Consider the following 18,538-nt stretch of genomic DNA (forward strand, 5'->3'; position numbering starts at 1 on the left):
TGTCCAGAAAGTTCTTAGTTACCTTCTGGAAACTTTTGAAATGAGTCCAATTGATCAGTAAATCTTTAAGTTAATTTTCATCATCAACAAAGACAATGGGCCCGATTTTGCCATCAAGTTGCGCCCGTTTTTGGGCTCGAAAACTTGGTAAAGTTGGGCATGAGGCGAGTAGCGCGATCCGTGCCCGCCTCTGCGTTCGTTCCCCCTTTACCAAAGGCTTAAAATGGCCGCCGTCAGGACCACGTCCAAAATGGGCATGCATTTGAATTGACTTAATGGGTTGCATGCCCAAACTTACCGACACTTCCCCCTTTACCACCGCGTTCACCCATCCAGATTCACCGCAAAACAGACACGGTCCGCAGAGGTCTGATTCGGGAGCTCCAGCTTCTGAGGAGGTAAGTTCCGAGCTTCCGGTGGCTCTCTCTGGTGGGGGGCGGAGGAGGGAGGCGAGTCAGATGGCTCTCTGGTGGGGGGGAGGAGGGAGGTGGGTCAGATGGCTCTCTGGTGGGGGAGAGGGCAGGTCAGATCGTTTTCTGGTGGGGGGGGCAGGGGGGTCTGCTGCCACTCTGCGTGCGATGGGTTGGGGGGGAAGGGAGGGTACGCTGCCACTCTGCATGCAATCGGTGGGGGGGAAGGGGGGCAGGGGGCCATGATCGGTTTGTGTAGCGGGGGGTGGGGGGATGAGGGGGTCAGTTACGTTGTGGGAGTGGGGCAACGTCTGTGGGGGCCGGTGGGGGGAAGCATTATCCGGCCCGGGAGCAATGCGGTGGGGGAGTGTTTTTCTATTTTTTTTACTGCGCATGCGCAGTTGGAGGCTCAGATCGGAGCTGCGGCGTTTCAGGCCCCACCCACAGGCTTCTGCAGCGCAATTCAGAATCGCTGCTATTTTTTCAGGCAGAGTGCGTATGATGGCGCCCGAGAACAGGTCTAAAAGTTGGATCAGAAACACTCCCAGTTTCAAGTCCGCCCAGCACTAGAATTAAAATGGTAAAATAGGGCCCTATGGGTGGCATGGTGGTTAGCACTGCTGCCTCACAGCACCACAAACTCGGGTTCGATTCCAGCTTGGGTCACTGTCTGTGCGGAGTCTGCACGTTCTCCCTGTGTCTGTGTGGATTTCCTCTGGGTGCTCCGGTTTCCTCCCACGGTCTGAAAGACGTGCTGGTTAGGGTGCATTGGCCATGCTAAATTCTCCCTCAGTGTACCTGAACCGGCGCCGGAGTGTGGCGGCTAGGGGATTTTCACAGTAACTTCATTGCAGTGTTAATATAAGCCTACTTGTGACACTAATAAATAAACTTTAAATTTTAAAAGCATTGATTTCATCCTATATATTACTCTGGTCTAGTTTTGATGTGAGACAATACAGCAGCCCCAGTGAGTGTCCTGTCTCTCTTCCCCTCTTTTTGCTAGCTTAAAACTGCAATTTATTTTCAACCTTCATTGGCCTCTAACATGCCTGAAACCGCTTAGAAACATTCAGTGAAAGGGATACAGCATCTAAGCATGTCACCCCGGGTCCAATTTGTTGAGGGAATGGAAGACAAAGCCTTCTCCACCATGCTTCCTCCCTACCCCAATCACTGAATGACAAATGAACCCCAGACTGGTTCACTCCTTGCATGGCTCACGATGGGCTGAGGGGCCCTTTCTGCACCGCATGACTCTTTGGGCGGAATCTTACGGCCATTCTCGCCGGCACTATTTTCTGGTCCCACTGCGGTGAATGGAGCTTTGGCTGGGCGCCAGATTCTCCAACCTCACTGCAGAGGCAGCAGGGTGTGAACAGCTGGTAAGATCGCGCCCTATGACTTGATACACGTGATCATGGGAGGGGTTAGTTACATGGCTGCAGTGTAAATGCTGCCACGTAATTTGCCAATATTCACAAAGAAAGGAAGAAGAGTTTCTGCTGCTTTCTGTCATAAAAAGAAGTTATGATTCTTTCCTCTTTGCAGTGACACAATGTGTATGTTGTACCTCTGGTGTAATAAAAGTCTTTCTTCCATGTGCGTTCCTGTCAACTTTTTCCATTATAAGCTCCCAGTTCCCCGGTAACAATGGGAAATGCCTATGTAAACAGGTCATGTTGTCACACCACTCTTCCTCTGACGGTATTACTACTTTGCCACTAGTGGTGGGACGGCATAATGACAAGAATGGCAAGGCTCAAGAAGTGAATGTAGCGATTTATATTGGAAATGTGAACATTTTACCTCTGTATTCCCAAATCTATGTAATGACCCACCTCACAACCCTGCTTCACCAGATAGTTACATTTGATCTGGACACCCTGTGTGAATTGACACGGGGATCTGCTGGTGATATATAAATATGATGTGGAGATGCCGGCGTTGGACTGGGGTAAACACAGTAAGAAGTTTAACAACACCAGGTTAAAGTCCAACAGGTTTATTTGGTAGCAAAAGCCACACAAGCTTTCGGAGCTCTAAGCCCCTTCTTCAGGTGAGTGGGAATTCTGTTCACAAACAGAGCTTATAAAGACACAGACTCAATTTACATGAATAATGGTTGGAATGCGAATACTTACAACTAATCAAGTCTTTAAGAAACAAAACAATGTGAGTGGAGAGAGCATCAAGACAGGCTAAAAAGATGTGTATTGTCTCCAGACAAGACAGCCAGTGAAACTCTGCAGGTCCACGCAACTGTGGGAGTTACAAATAGTGTGACATGAACCCAATATCCCGGTTGAGGCCGTCCTCGTGTGTGCGGAACTTGGCTATCAGTTTCTGCTCAGCGACTCTGCGCCGTCGTGTGTCGCGAAGGCCGCTCTGGAGAACGCTTACCCGAATATCAGAGGCCGAATGCCCGTGACCGCTGAAGTGCTCCCCAACAGGTGCCAGTTCCTCTGGCACTCCGGATGGAGACTGCATTCTGAGAGCCCTCTGTATAGTGTTGTTGGATCTTGTAAATAAAGGAATTTAGGTGAAGGAACTTCCGCCTCCGGGGACTTATCACAGTTGTTTCCAAAAGAACCCATCAAGTCAAAGCCAGGGCTGGCTTTCTTCAGGTTTGTATATTTATATATCGTAAGAAGTTTAACAACACCAGGTTAAAGTCCAACAGGTTTATTTGGTAGCAAAAGCCACACAAGCTTTCGGAGCTCTAAGCCCCTTCTTCAAGTGAGTGGGAATTCTGTTCACAAACAGAGCTTATAAAGACACAGACTCAATTTACATGAATAATGGTTGGAATGCGAATACTTACAACTAATCAAGTCTTTAAGAAACAAAACAATGTGAGTGGAGAGAGCATCAAGACAGGCTAAAAAGATGTGTATTGTCTCCAGACAAGACAGCCAGTGAAACTCTGCAGGTCCACGCAACTGTGCACACACGAGGACGGCCTCAACCGGGATATTGGGTTCATGTCACACTATTTGTAACTCCCACAGTTGCGTGGACCTGCAGAGTTTCACTGGCTGTCTTGTCTGGAGACAATACACATCTTTTTAGCCTGTCTTGATGCTCTCTCCACTCACATTGTTTTGTTTCTTAAAGACTTGATTAGTTGTAAGTATTCGCATTCCAACCATTATTCATGTAAATTGAGTCTGTGTCTTTATAAGCTCTGTTTGTGAACAGAATTCCCACTCACCTGAAGAAGGGGCTTAGAGCTCCGAAAGCTTGTGTGGCTTTTGCTACCAAATAAACCTGTTGGACTTTAACCTGGTGTTGTTAAACTTCTTACGATATATAAATATACAAACCTGAAGAAAGCCAGCCCTGGGGTATCACTTTGACTTGATGGGTTCTTTTGGAAACAACTGTGATAAGTCCCCGGAGGCGGAAGTTCCTTCACCTAAATTCCTTTATTTACAAGATCCAACAACACTATACAGAGGGCTCTCAGAATGCCGTCTCCATCCGGAGTGCCAGAGGAACTGGCACCTGTTGGGGAGCACTTCAGCGGTCACGGGCATTCGGCCTCTGATATTCGGGTAAGCGTTCTCCAAGGCGGCCTTCGCGACACACGACGGCGCAGAGTCGCTGAGCAGAAACTGATAGCCAAGTTCTGCACACACGAGGATGGCCTCAACCGGGATATTGGGTTCATGTCACACTATCTGTAACCCCCGCAGTTTGCCTGGACCTGCCGAGTTTCACTGGCTGTCTTGTCTGGAGACAATACACATCTTTTTAGCCTGTCTTGATGCTCTCTCCACTCACATTGTTTTGTTTCTTAAAGACTTGATTAGCTGTAAGTATTCGCATTCCAACCACTATTCATGTAAATTGAGTCTGTGTCTTTATATGCCCTGTTTGTGAACAGAATTCCCACTCACCTGAAGAAGGGGCTTGGAGCTCCGAAAGCTTATGTGGCTTTTGCTACCAAATAAACCTGTTGGACTTTAACCTGGTGTTGTTAAACTTCTTACTGTGTTTACCCCAGTCCAACGCCGGCATCTCCACATCATGACTCCTGTTTCAGGACAGAGCATGGGGCTCCCTGATTGGAACATCAATTTGGCTCTTAATCAAGGAGTTCATATTCAAGCAGGCCAGCCTCAATTGCCTGATTAAAATTGTTACACAAGCTTCTACCTTTGATGTCTGTGTGTGCTGGGAACTATTGAAATTATTAAAGTAGACATTGCCACAAATTTTTCTAATAGTTTTTATGGTTCTCATAATACTATAGCAATTAAGGTTTTTTTTAAATAAGGCCCTCATTTTGAACGCAATGTGTGTCTGTCTACCAAAACCCAGACTATGACAGTAATCTGTGTTCGGTGGGGAGACTAGAAGCTGGATATGAACCAGCAACAAAGCTATGATACTTTCAGTATGCCTGGGAGGAGAAAATTTTGAGTAAAAGAAGGCTAGTGTCTCCTCTGTCCCCTGAGCCCTCATCTTCCCTCTTCCCTCCGCAAAACTGTGCTCATCGAAAGCTGCCACTTGTGTCTCAATTCAAACTAAATCCCATTCGCCTATCGCCCTCATGTTCACTGATCCACATTGACATCCAGTTCAACTGATCCGTGCCATGTCTATAATCTCCCCCAGGCCTACATCGCTGTGGGATCTCTGCTGTCTTGCAGTCTGCCTCTTGTACACACCTATGTTTAATCACACAGGCATTGGTGGTCATGCCTTCAGATGCCTCAGCTCTGACCCACTGTAATAGATCGAGGGTGACTCGATGTGGCTTGAATCAACAAAGGCTTTATTGCCACATAAAGAATAAGGTACTTACAAAAAAGATCAGTTTTGATTACAAACGCTCTTCTCAACTCCCTGGACCCAACCGCAAGTCCCTCCTCAACCCATTGTCCATGCCCTCCTGTCGATAGGTTCAGCTTCCAACTGGGACGATCCATAGGATCCTTGCCAATCACGTGGTCCTTGGGAAACCCTCCTGCCCCCCGCCCAAAGGGCCCGAAACCTCTTCAACATCGATTCCCAGCTTGGGTCACTGTCTGTGTGGAGTTTGCACATTCTCCCAGTGTCTGCGTGGGTTTCCTCCGGGTGCTCCGGTTTCCTCCCACACTCCAAAGATGTGCGGGTTAGGTTGATTGACCGTGCTAAATTGCCACTTAGTGTCAGGGCGACTAGCTAAGGTGGGTGCATGGGATTATGGGGACAGGGGCTGGGTGGGATTGTGGTCGGTGCAGACTCAGTGGGCCAAACGGCCTCCTTCTGCACTGTAGGGATTCTATGATTCTATGATTACTGCTCACTTCACCTTTAAGTTGCTCCTTGAAACTTACCTCTTTGTGTTAAAATCTCCTTTTGTGCCTCAGTGTTATACTTTGTTTGCTAATGCACCTGTGAAGTGCGGTGAAGTCCTATGTTACAGGTGCCACGTTAACACAAGTTATTATTTCCACCTCCTGGTCACTCCACTTTCGCTTCATCTAATAAAGGTGCTACTTCGTGTTGATGTGCATTCGCAGAGGTAGCATTTTCCTTTCAATACCTCATACTCCAGCCATTTTTAACATGTGATCCTTTGCCGTGAGGGTTCAGCCACAAACCCCAATCCTTGCTTGAGTTGCACCAACTTCGACATGGGTCCCTGGGAAAACATTTTGGAGGCCGGAATGGCCGTGGTCACATCCCTAATGTTCCAGAAACTGGGATCAGCTGGGTCAACACCTGGGTTTTTAAATCGATTTTACCCCTAGCTTTCCAGACCCATGAGAAACAGAGGTAGGAAAGAAAAATCCAGAATACAAACAGAAAATGCAGGACATAAATGGTGGGGCAGCATTGATTAGCATTGCTGCCTCACAGCGCCAGGGACCCGGGTTCGATTCCCGGCTTGGGTCACTGTCTGTGCAGAGTTTGGGGCGAATCACATTGTCGGCCACACATCCATCCTTGTGACGCTCTGTTTCCTACACCAATTGGAAAGCAACAAGACTCATTATCCAACGGGATGATGTTCAAAAAGCCTACTTCCCCATTTTTGATACTTTGGTTTTCTCTTTTTGCCAGACCTGCTGTGTTTTTCCAGCACCCTTTTTGTTTGATATTTTTATATCCAGTAAAGAGAAATGCCCAAATAAGTATTCCTTTTAATAAACGATCGACTCATTGCGTATTTACGATTTTTCTCCGGGGCTGCAATTAGCAGCGTCCTGGAGATTGATTTTCACTTCGTCGAGACTCCAGCCCAATTCTGGAGGTTGACAACCACATCAATTCAGCCCTGAGCACATTGACTGGTGGACCAGGCTCAAGGGACTGAATGGCCAATGCCTCCTCCAATTTCTGGTCTGGTCCTCTCAGGTCTGGGCTGAGAGGATGGCGGGTTCTGTCCTTCTGGAGTTCTTCCAGGCTGGCACAGTGGTTAGCGCTGCTGCCTCAAGACCCCGGGGACCTGGGTTTGATTCCCGGCTTGGGTCACTGGCTGTGCGGAGTCTGTACGTTCTCCTCCGTGTCTACGTGGGTTTCCTCCAGGTGCTCCGGTTTCCTCCTACAGTCTGAAAGACAATGAACAAAGAACAGTACAGCACAGGAACAGGCCCTTTGGCCCTCCAAGCCTGCGCCGATCATGATGCCTGCCTAAACTAAAACCGTATGCATTAGCGGAGTCCATATCCTTCTATTCCCATCCTATTCATGTATTTGTCTGGATGCCCCTTAAATGCCACTATCGTACCTGTTCCCACCACCTCCCCGGGCAGCACGTTCCAGAGATTCATCACCTTCTGACGTACCAGTTAGGTGCATTGGCCATGCTAAATTCTCCTTCGGTATATCCGAACAGTTGCCGGAGTGTGGAAACTTAGGGGATTTTCACAGTAACTTCATTGCAGTGTTAATGTAAGCCTACTTGTGACACTAATAAATAAGCTTTAAATTTTTCTTGTACACTAAGCCTCACATATCAGTCAATATTCTATCTGGAGAAAAAGAGTTTCCTGGTTGGCACCTCATCTGTATCTGGAGTACCAGAGCTCTTGGAAATGTTCCATTTTAACAAGCTTCTGTATAATTTATTGAAGCTATAAGCTGAACGAGACTATTTTTAAACTGATGACCTACACCCATATTGAAAACCTTGCAGATCAACACTGACTGGGTGTGATGTCCTTTGAATAAATTGGATCCAGATAGGAACTTGGTGTCGAGAGAGATCCAAATAATTGGCTGGCAACTTTGAAATGAAAGCTCATATTGTGACTTTACCTGGCAAGTGGCTACATTCAGTATACCTCACATTTACTCAGAGGAAGGGGCATCAAATATTGGTTTCTTCATAAAATATTATACACCACCTCCCCTTCTATCAATTACCCACTGGTTTACCGTCTATATCCCACTTGTGTACCTCCTATACCCCTCGTATGTTCTGCCCAGCCTTGCTAATGTTTCTGCTACAAGGGGAAATCATTGGGTTTAGTAAAGATAGATCTCGCACTCCTGCAGTAGAGTAAAAAGCACACACACTAGTCAAATGTTATACGTCAAAAGGACCTCATTTCAGCAGAACTCGCCAACAATGTTGTTTATCTGTTAGGAGAACAGGCAGTTTCCTGCTCAGAGATAGCAGTTTTCTTTTGGGTGAAGGGGCAGCACAGTGGTTAGCACTGCTGCTTCACAGCGCCAGGGACCCGGGTTCGATTCCCGGCTTGGGTCACTGTCTGTGCGGAGTCTGTATGTTCTCCCCGTGTCTGCGTGGGTTTCTTCCTGGTGCTCCGGTTTCCTCCCACAGTCGGAAAGACGTGCGGGTTAGGGTGCATTGGCCATGCTAAATTCTTCCTCAGTGTACCCGAACAGGCGTCGGAATGTGGCGACTAGGGGATTTTCACACTAACTTCATTGCAATGTTAATGTAAGCCTACTTGTGACTAATAAATAATCTTTAATAAACTTAATAACTCAAGATTGAAATTTCAAACAATGTTCTGTGTACTGACTAACCTTGTAAGCTGTCTGTCTGTGACTTGGTGGAGAGAGTTGTATGAGAATGCTATCCGTGTGAGATCCACATTCGAGCTGGGAACTGTATTAGAGAGGAGTTGCTGCTCCAGAGTTTTCTCTGGAGTAGTTCCCTCCATGCTTGAATCATGAATAAACTATTGTAACCTGTCCCTAGTTCTCCTCTGGTTAGTTGGAAGAAGCCCACCACAACATTATTAGTGTCTCTCAGGAAAGCAGTGTGACTTGATGGCCTGAATGTTCTGTCTTCCTCATTGATGTGGTTTGACTTGAGTGCGAGAGACAATGTTCATCATGCCTCTTACATTAGTCCCAGCTGATCATAGGCTGCTCTCCCCCTCAGTGGGGAGTGATTTAACTGACTGGTGGTGATTTAACCTGAGGATCACCACACCCCAGGCGAGGGGCAAGGTTGAGAAGGTGGGACCTTCATGAATAACCTCAGCTGGTACAGGAATTGAACCCGCGCTATTGACATCACTCCACATCCCGAACCAACCATCCAGCCAACTGAGCTAAACCCACCCCCAATAAAGGATACAACCAATTTGTGTGCAGCAAGCTCCCAGAAACAGCAATGTGATGTTGACCAGCTGATCTGTTTTTGTGAAGTTTATGAGGGATAGATATTGGTCAAGACTTTGGGGATAACTCCTGCTCTTCTTCGAAAGAATGCCCTGGGACTTGGATTTTTTTGCAACCATCCGAGAAGGCAGCTGAGACCTCGGTTTACAATCTCATGCAAAAAAACCGCAGTTGCAGCCATCCCTTTGTAGGACATGGCGGCACAGTGGTTAGCAGTGCTGCCTCACAACGCCAGGTTCAATACCCGGCTTGGGTCACTGTCTGTGTGGAGTTTGCACATTCTCCCCAGATCTGTGTGGGTTTCCTCTGGTTTCCCCACCAAGTCCAAAAATGTGCGGGTTAGGTTGATTGGCCATGGTAAGTTGACCCTGGCGTCATGGGGATAAACACAGTAAGACGTTTAACAACACCAGGTTAAAGTCCAACAGGTTTATTTGGTAGCAAAAGCCACGTTGGGATTAGCAGGGTAAATATGTGGGGTTAACGGGTATTGGGTGGGATTGTTGTCGGTGTAGGTTCGATGGGCCAAATGGCCTCCTGTACTGTAGGGATTCTATGACACTGGAATGTCACACTTGATGTGCATGCTCAAGATCTAGGGGGGGACTTCACCGTTCTGACAAGACAGCTCTTAACAAAATCACAGCTGATACCTGTAGCTATTGACAGTGCAGAGAACTGGTGGGAACTTGCTTCAATCTCCACTGCATTTGGTATGAAGTCAGGTAGACCTCTGGCTGCAATGACTTGGTTCATTCAGGTGATACCCCCACCACACCCCCACCCCCCCCCCCCCCCCCCCCCCCCCAATCCGCCCACTCCCCGTCCTCCAAATGGTGATCATATTGTGTGAGTACAAACCCACCCACCATAGGTGGTGGGGACTAGATAAACTCTGTTAGATAATCTCATCCCTTGCCTCGTTTCATCAGCCTTGCTGCTGTTGGACAACTTCAGGCATTTCCCTTTTTCACCTGAGACTTTCTCCATTCTCCGGAGTGTGGGACTGTCAGTTGTGATATTTTTAATGGCCCTACACGCCCCCCCCTCCCCACCCCACCATCCCCCATCACTCCATCCAGAGGTTCTGAGGCCAACTGGAGTATTTCTACTGCTGTCTTGATGGAGATTAGATAACTCGCGGCTTGAGCTGGGGACCATCGTGGGCTTGTATGGCTAGGCATCTTGCCATGGGGCGGCACGGTAGCACAGTGGTTAGCACTGCTGCTTCACAGCTCCAGGGTCCCGGGTTCGATTCCCGGCTCGGGTCACTGTCTGTGTGGAGTTTGCACATTCTCCTCGTGTTTGCGTGGGTTTCCTCCGGGTGCTCCGGTTTCCTCCCACAGTCCAAAGATGTGCGGGTTAGGTTGATTGGCCAGGTTAAAATTGCCCCTGAGATGCGTAGGTTAGAGGGATTAGCGGGTAAATATGTGGGGGGTAGGGCCTGGGTGGGATTGTGGTCGGTGCAGACTCGATGGGCCGAATGGCCTCCTTCTGCACTGTAGGGTTTCTATGATTTCTATGATGATGTAAACCCTCTGGGCCGGGCGGGAGAATGTTTTGGCTAATATAGTGGTGAATGTGGAATGGAAGTGGAATTATTGAATCTTAAGACCAGGCATGGACTCAACTGTGATATTTTCTTGCAGTTAAACTGCCTGTGGTGTACTTGTGTTGGTCAATGTCTTTAGGTGACGGAGGAGAAGTGTAGTTATAGACCTTCAAGAATATAAAATGGTTTCACATTTTTACTTGCTTAGCAATGAACTGAATTGTGTGGTTGATGTAAAATACACCACCTCCTGGCACCATGTCCCAAGTGGGTGTTGGCGACCACAGATTTCCACTGGATTGATCCATAATTGTACTTTGCAGAAATCATAGAATCATAGAATCCCTACAGTGCAGAAGGAGGCCATTTGGCCCATCGAGTCTGCACCAACTCTCTGACAGAGTATCTTACCCAGGCCCTCTCCCCCGCCTTATCCCTGTAATCCCACACATTTACCATGGCTAATTCTAACCTACACATCTTGGGACACTAAGGGGCAATTTAGCATGGCCAATCCACCTAACCCGAACATCTTTGGAGTGTGGGAGGAAACCGGAGCATCCGGAGGAAACCCACGCAGACGTGGGGAGACTGTGCAAACTCCACACAGACAGTGACTCAAGGCCGGAATCGAACCTGGGTCCCTGGCGCTGTGAGGCAGCAGTGCTAACCACTGTGCCACCCTTAAAATTGTCGCAGTGGCTTGCCCTTGCTTTCTGCACAGCAAGAAGTCTCACAACGCCAGGTTAAAGTCCAACGGGTTTATTTGGAATCATGAGCTTTCAGAGCGCTGCTCCTTCGTCAGGCATCTGATAAAGGAGCAGCGCTCCGAAAGCTCATGACTCACCTGACTAAGGAGCAGCGCTCCGAACGCTTGTGATTCCAAACAAACCTGGTGTTGTGAGACCTCTTACTGTGCCCACCCCAGTCCAACGCTGGCATCTCCACATCATTGCTTTCTGCAGAATGGCTGACCATGCAACTTCCGCGGCCTACTGTACTGGGAGGATTTACAGGCTGACGATCAAGCTATTTGGCCATTTTATGAACGCACTTTCCTTCGCCAGTAAAGCTCTGGAGTGGGACTTGAACCTGGAGCATCTGGCCCAGAGGTAGAGAGGATAACCACTACGCCACATGACCTCCATGTTCAATATGTGCAATACTGAATTCTTGTCATTGAAACAGGATCAAGGACTCTCAGGGACACATGGCCTTTTTCTGTAACAGCTCTATAAAAGTACTGAGTTAATAATCTATTGGAATCATGTTCATACCTAGAATTACAGAACAAAAACAGATTGTTAGGTTAAGCAAATCTGTGCCAGTATTTTCTCCGCCTCGTGGTCTGTTCCCATTCTCTGCCTCAGTGCATCAGAACCTTTAATATTCCCCTTTTGCCAGCAACTGTCTCTATCCTTTTTACAAGCACTTTTGAACTCTGCGGCATCAGTGGTTTAGTGGCAGAGAAGGCTGTACATAACAATCGTTCTTGCTCCTAACCTTCCCTTTAATTCGCTTCTGCGGTCATCTTAGATCGCTGCCCTCTCGTTACTGCCTGGCGCTCTTGTCGGCCGCTGTCCCGTCAGAGAACGCCACGCTTCCATTTCTTCTCAAACTTTTGAGAATGTGTCTGGACACATCCAGACGAGGCGAGAGGGGGTGGCGGGGGGGGGGGAGAGGGGTGGGGGGGGGAGTGCCTTACAGGAGGAGTAGGTTATGTTTCTGGGGAGAAACCTGGCGAAGTTTCAAAGCTGCTGGGCTGTCAGCTGATCCGACAGCAGTGGAACAAAGCCGCCTCTGTATAACATGCAGACATCTGCTGAGGTCAGAGGCCTGCCTGCCAGAACTGAAGCCTGCAGTGGAAGCTAATTCATTCCTGTTGCGAATCAGGCATCCCTTTACGAACAGGGTCCACTGGCCAATGCACGATCCAGCTGTTGGGGACATTCCCATGGCCCCCCCCCCCCCCCCCCCCCCCTCGCCACCATACACACACATACCCCCCTGCTCCCCCCCCCACCGTGTTCCCCCCCCCCACTCCCCAGTAGTCGAGCTAAGAAAGGGATGGCTCATCCCACCCCCCCCCCCCCCCCCCCTCCCCAGTAGTCGAGCTGAGAGAGGGATGGCTCATACTGCTTTGCACAGCTCTGGGTTGGTTTTGCGCCCTCCAGTTGCACTGTGGAATCTGAACAACACAGGGCCTGGTCTTTTCATCATCTTGATCCAAGCACTGTGTCGCACGCCCCACTCCCACTAAATCTGTGGGCAGCTATTCCCGCTGGAGAGACCGGCAGCATAGCGCTGAGTGGGCCACTGCGCGTGCACTGATCTGTCAGCGCTGAGATCGGCTCATACGCAGTAGCCCCGCACTGCCAGCCTCCCGGTCGCTGGCCCGTCCCGTGACCCCAACCCCCCCCCCCCGACCCCTCTCCAACCACCTGACCGTTGGTGTCCTGGATGTGTCCGGGCCAGCCTCAACCGCGCCCGCTCCATTCCCCCCCAGCAGCCCACCTTGATCTCCCCCGCCACCCCCCTCCTCCCCTCAGCAGCCCCAGCTCTCCTCCCTCCGCAGCCCAGACCCTCTCCCCCAAGCAGGCCAACCCCCCCGACCCCGCCCCCCCCCCCCCCCCCCCCCCCCCCCCCCCACACCCCATTGTGCAGCCCCAATCGCTGGCCTCCCTTCCTCCCTCTGTCACCAAGCCCGAGTGCAGAGTGGCAGCGGGATCCCCCAGCCCCATTAATCTCCCCCTCCCCCGAGGCCTACCCCATTAGGCCCCACCCCTGGCCCCACCCCCTTTGCACTGCCCAGTGACAGGTGGGCAGTGCCAAGGTGCCACCTGGGCATTAATACTTTTCCCCTTGGGCAGTGCCAGAGGGCCAAGCTGGCAATGCATAGGGGGCACCCCCTACCTCCTCCATGCCACCCCCCCCCCCCCACTTCACACCAGCCCCCCGCCCCCCCACTTCACACCAGCAGGTTTGGGCCACCAGCTCCCTGCATGTGGGGAGCTATTGTAAATCCCGCTGGAGTGAAACACTCCTGGCGGGTCAGGAGAGGCTAGTGGGCCCAGAATCCTCAGTCCCGGGCCCGCTCATGATAGATAAATCCCCATTTGACGGGCGCGGAGTTGATGGCGCTGGCAGGCGGAGACATGCGGGAGCCATGACGCCCAACGGGAAGTCCAATACATGGCCTCTGCTTGAGTCTCCCGCCCCGCGCAGCAGGCTGGGAGAATCGCAGCCCCCCCCCATTCTGAAGAAACGTAAGGGAAGTTCTCCCTGATGTCCGGGCCCTAATATTTAATTCCCTCAATCAACACCATTAAAAATAGACGATTTCCTCACTATCATTGCTGTTTGTGGGATCTTGCTGTGCATAAATTGGCTGTCGCGTTTCTTGCATTGCGACAGTAAGTACAAAACTTCAAAAGAACTTAATTTACATTAAATTATATTTGGACATCTGTGGTTTGAGGGACAGATTAGGTGGGGTTTGAGGGACAGATTCGATGTGGTTTGAGGGACAGATTAGGTGGGGTTTGAAGGAGAGATTAGGTGGGTTTGAGGCTCAGATTAGATGGGGTTTGAAGGACAACAAAGTTGGCACTCCAGTAAAGAACTGAAGAAGCACTGCATTGCCAGAGGTGCCATCACTTGAATGAGACATTAAACACTCCATCTGAAAACAGTGGGTGGCACGGTGATGCAATGGGCAGCACGGTGGTGCAGTGGGTGGCACGGTGGTGCAGTGGGCAGCACAGTGACGCAGTGGGCAGCACAGTGACACAATGGGCAACACGGTGGTGCAGTGGGCAGCACGGTGACGCAGTGGGCGGCACGTGATGCAGTGGGCGGCACGGTGGCGCAGTGGGCGGCACGGTGACGCAGTGGGCAGCACGGTAACGCAGTGGGCGGCACGGTGATGCAATGGGCAGCACGGTGGCCCAGTGGGCGGCACGGTGACGCAGTGGGCGGCATGGCGGCGCAGTGGGCGGCATGGTGGCGCAGTGGTCAGCACTGCTGCCTCATAGCGCCAGGGACCCGGGTTCGATTCCCAGCTTGGGTCACTGTCTGTGCAGAGTCTGCACATTCTCCCCGTGTCTGCGTGGGCTTCCTCTGGGTTGGTGTACCTATTAGCACACTCTGAAGGCCACAGCATTTCGCTGGTTTTGTCTGTAGGCTCTATCCTGAACTGTAAATTGAAACCTTGGAATTCATTACAATTAGGTTTAGATTGAAGTAGAACCTACTAAGTTTTCAGTTTTGCTGATAAATATCTTGTACCCTCCTCATGGTTTCCTAAACGTGAACTATGTGAACAGCTGTACCAGCGCCTGAGCCAGCAAAGGACACACACAAACAGCCGGACTGTGATTCCAATCTTAATCCTTCGGAGTGTAAACCAGGAATCGTGTACGGAGACAGATTTATAGCAAAAGACACAACCGACGCTCTTGATTTGGTAAACCTTCTTCTTCTCTTTCAGTTGATATTCGGGAAATCAAAGAGATTCGTTCAGGAAGAAATTCCCGGGATTTTGAACGATACCAGGATGATCCAGCCAAGCCTGATGTGTCCCGGCCGGATTTGACCCATTGTTTCGTCATTCTCTATGGAATGGAATTCCGCCTAAAAACTCTCAGTCTCGCAGGTAACTTCATCGACCCTGGCAAAATTCCTTTCTGCACTTGCAGCACGGCGGCACAGTGGGGTGGCACGGCGGCACAGTGGGGCAGCACGGCGGCACAGTGGGGCAGCACGGCGGCACAGTGGGGCAGCACGGCGGCACAGTGGGGCAGCACGGCGGCACAGTGGGGCAGCACGGCGGCACAGTGGGGCGGCACAGTGGGGCAGCACGGCGGCACAGTGGGGCAGCACGGCGGCACAGTGGGGCAGCACGGCGGCACAGTGGGGCAGCACGGCGGCACAGTGGGGCAGCACGGCGGCACAGTGGGGCAGCACGGCGGCACAGTGGGGCGGCACGGCGGCACAGTGGGGCGGCACGGCGGCACAGTGGGGCAGCACGGCGGCACAGTGGGGCGGCACGGCGGCACAGTGGGGCAGCACGGCGGCACAGTGGGGCAGCACGGCGGCACAGTGGGGCAGCACGGCGGCACAGTGGGGCGGCACGGCGGCACAGTGGGGCGGCACGGCGGCACAGTGGGGCGGCACGGCGGCACAGTGGTTAGCACTGCTGCCTGACAGCACCAGGGACCCGGGTTCAATTCCCACCATGGGTCACTATCCGTGCGGAATCTACGTGCTCTCCCCGTGTCTGCGTGGGTTTCCTCCGGGTGCTCCGGTTTCCTCCCACAGTCCGAAGGACGTGCTGGTTAGGGTGCATTGGCCGTGCTAAATTCTCCCTCAGTGTACCCGAACTAGGGCGATGAGGGGATTTTCACAGTAACGTCATTGCAGGGTTAATATCAGCCTACTTGTAACACTAATAAATAAACTGTAGTTGATTCAGACTCCATTCATTGCGTGGCACGATGGCACAGTGGTTAGCACTGCTGCCTCACAGTGCCAGGGACCCGGGTTCAATTCCCACCATGGGTCACTGTCTGTGCGGAGTCTGCACGTTCTCCCCGTGTCTGCGTGGGTTTCCTCCGGGTGCTCCGGTTTCCTCCCACTGTCCAAAGATGTGCGGGTTAGGTGGATCGGCTGTGCTAAATTGTCCATTAGTGTCAGGGGGACTAGCAGAGTGAATATGTGGGGTTATGGGAATAGGGCCTGGGTGGGATTGTTGTCGGTGCAGGCTCAATAGGCCGAAAGGCACTGTAGGGATTCCATGATTCATTTCTCCAGTTCAAACTGGTGCTTTGTAACAGTTTCAGCTCAGTGCCACCTCCACGTCAGATCCGCATCCTCCATTTCATGATTATTTTCCCACCCTCCTTAGCACCGCTTACGTCTGGCATCCTCTGTGTTTGCCAGGCGATGGTGATGGTCACAGTCTAGAGAAACTGGAGAGGGAGAAGACACTTGTGGTCAAATATTCTCTCTCTTCTAAATGGCTCAGTCCAGCAGGACTTGGGAGCTGGTCATCAGGGTGCACCAGCTCCCCCAGTACAATTTAGTAGGCAGCTAATGGCACTTTTGGAAGACTAATACAATATTCTCACACTGCTGGTAACTGGCTCCAGTATTTCTTGTACAAGAGTCAACAACATGTTACAGTTTATTAGTGAAGGTCTAAACTGCTGTAGAGGGACAATTCTGTTCCAGTCTGCTAGCCAGCCAATCTGGCAACTGTATGTAGATATATGAATGAATGATTCACTGGCTTATGTTAATCAAATTGCTTGATTGGGTGCAGATGTTGCACTGATTGGGCGCCAGTGCCAGCAGGAACCTGCAGGCTATTACGCTCAGTCAGTTTTTGGAGAATGGCTTTGACCCCCCTCATGCTGTCTCTTGTCACACTCTTCACAGCTACTTCAGAGGAAGAGATGAACATGTGGATCACTGGGCTCAACTGGCTTTTGGCAGATACCATGAAATCACCGACCCCACTCCAGATAGAAAGGTAAAAAGAAAAATCAAGGCATCGTGGAAGGGCATCAATGGGACAGAGTGTGTGTTGGCAACGGTTTAGTCTTGGATGCCCGGAATGGACCGTCGACTGTGTATCCAGTCAATGCAGATACTTGATACAGCTGTATATTCCCTGGGAAGTAGATTGTCCCTTCTCAGTACCTTGAGCGTAGAATCATGTAGCACAGAAGGAGACCATTCGGCCCACTGTGGCTGTGCCAGCTCTTTGAGACCACTGTCCACTCCCCTGGTCTTTGTCCGTAAACATGCAATTCGATCCCTTTCAACTACATATCCAATCCTGCTTTGAAAATGACTGCTATATCTCTTTCTGCTGCCTCTTCAGAGGAGACATGCCTTTGGTGGCACAGTGGTTAGCACTGGTGCCTCACAGTGCCAGGGACCCGGGTTCGATTCCCGGCTTGGGTCACTGTCTGTGTGGAGTTTGCACATTCTCCCCATGTCTGCATGGGTTTCCTCCGGGTGCTCTGGTTTCCTCCCACAGTCTGAAAGATGTGCTGGTTAGGTGCATTAACCCAAACAGCCGCCCATAGTGTGGCGACTAAGGGAATTTCACAGTAACTTCATTGCAGTGTTAATGTAAGCCTTACTTGTAATTAACAAATAAACTTTTACTTTACCTTACTTTACTTAATGATTAGTAACTGCACATGCAGTTTGAATTCAATACGAAATCTGGAAATGAGAATCTACTGATGACCATGAAACCATTGCCGATTGTCGGAAAAACCCATCTGGTTCACCAATGTCCTTTAGGGAAGGAAATCTGCCATCCTTACTTGGTCTGGCCTACATGTGACTCCAGAGCCACAACAATGTGGTTGACTCTCAACTGCCCTTGGGCAACTAGGGATGAGCAATAAATGATGGCCCAGCCAGTGAATGAATAGTAAAATCATTCTGCTTTCCAGCAGTGGAAGCGTCTCGCCATTGGCCACCGACAGGATCTTCCAGGCCCGCCGAGGTCAATGGCCATTTGTCTGGCCGTGCCACTAGGGAACCCACTGTGGGGGTCACCCTTGTCAGGACTAGAAGATCCCACTGGAGAGGCGGGGGGGTGAAGGGCTGGAAAGAATCCTGGCCATTGTGTTGCGCTGCACACTTTCAGGTTAAGAACATAAGAACATAAGAAATAGGAGCAGGAGTAGGCCATCTAGCCCCTCGAGCCTGCCCCGCCATTCAATAAGATCATGGCTGATCTGAAGTGGATCAGTTCCATGATCCCTATAACCCCTAATTCCCTTACCGATCAGGAATCCATCTATCCGTGATTTAAACATATTCAACGAGGTAGCCTCCACTACTTCAGTGGGCAGAGAATTCCAGAGATTCATCACCCTCTGAGAGAAGAAGTTCCTCCTCAACTCTGTCCTAAACTGACCCCCCTTTATTTTGAGGCTGTGCCCTCCAGTTCTAGCTTCCT

At 50.5% G+C, this 18,538-nt stretch overlaps 1 protein-coding gene across 1 annotated transcript in view; it reads left to right on the forward strand.

The window, feature by feature from the left end:
• The window catches only part of plcg1 (phospholipase C, gamma 1), a 586,083-nt gene that overhangs the window by 486,477 nt on the left and 81,068 nt on the right, over positions 1-18,538 (forward strand). Inside the window, exons 3-4 of the mRNA XM_078236798.1 lie at positions 15,044-15,208; positions 16,993-17,086. Coding sequence (XP_078092924.1) covers positions 15,044-15,208; positions 16,993-17,086 — 259 coding nt within the window. The remainder of the gene's footprint in view (positions 1-15,043; positions 15,209-16,992; positions 17,087-18,538) is intronic.

Source organism: Mustelus asterias, chromosome 20, assembly GCF_964213995.1.
Source record: "Mustelus asterias chromosome 20, sMusAst1.hap1.1, whole genome shotgun sequence".
Lineage (NCBI taxonomy): Eukaryota > Metazoa > Chordata > Chondrichthyes > Carcharhiniformes > Triakidae > Mustelus > Mustelus asterias.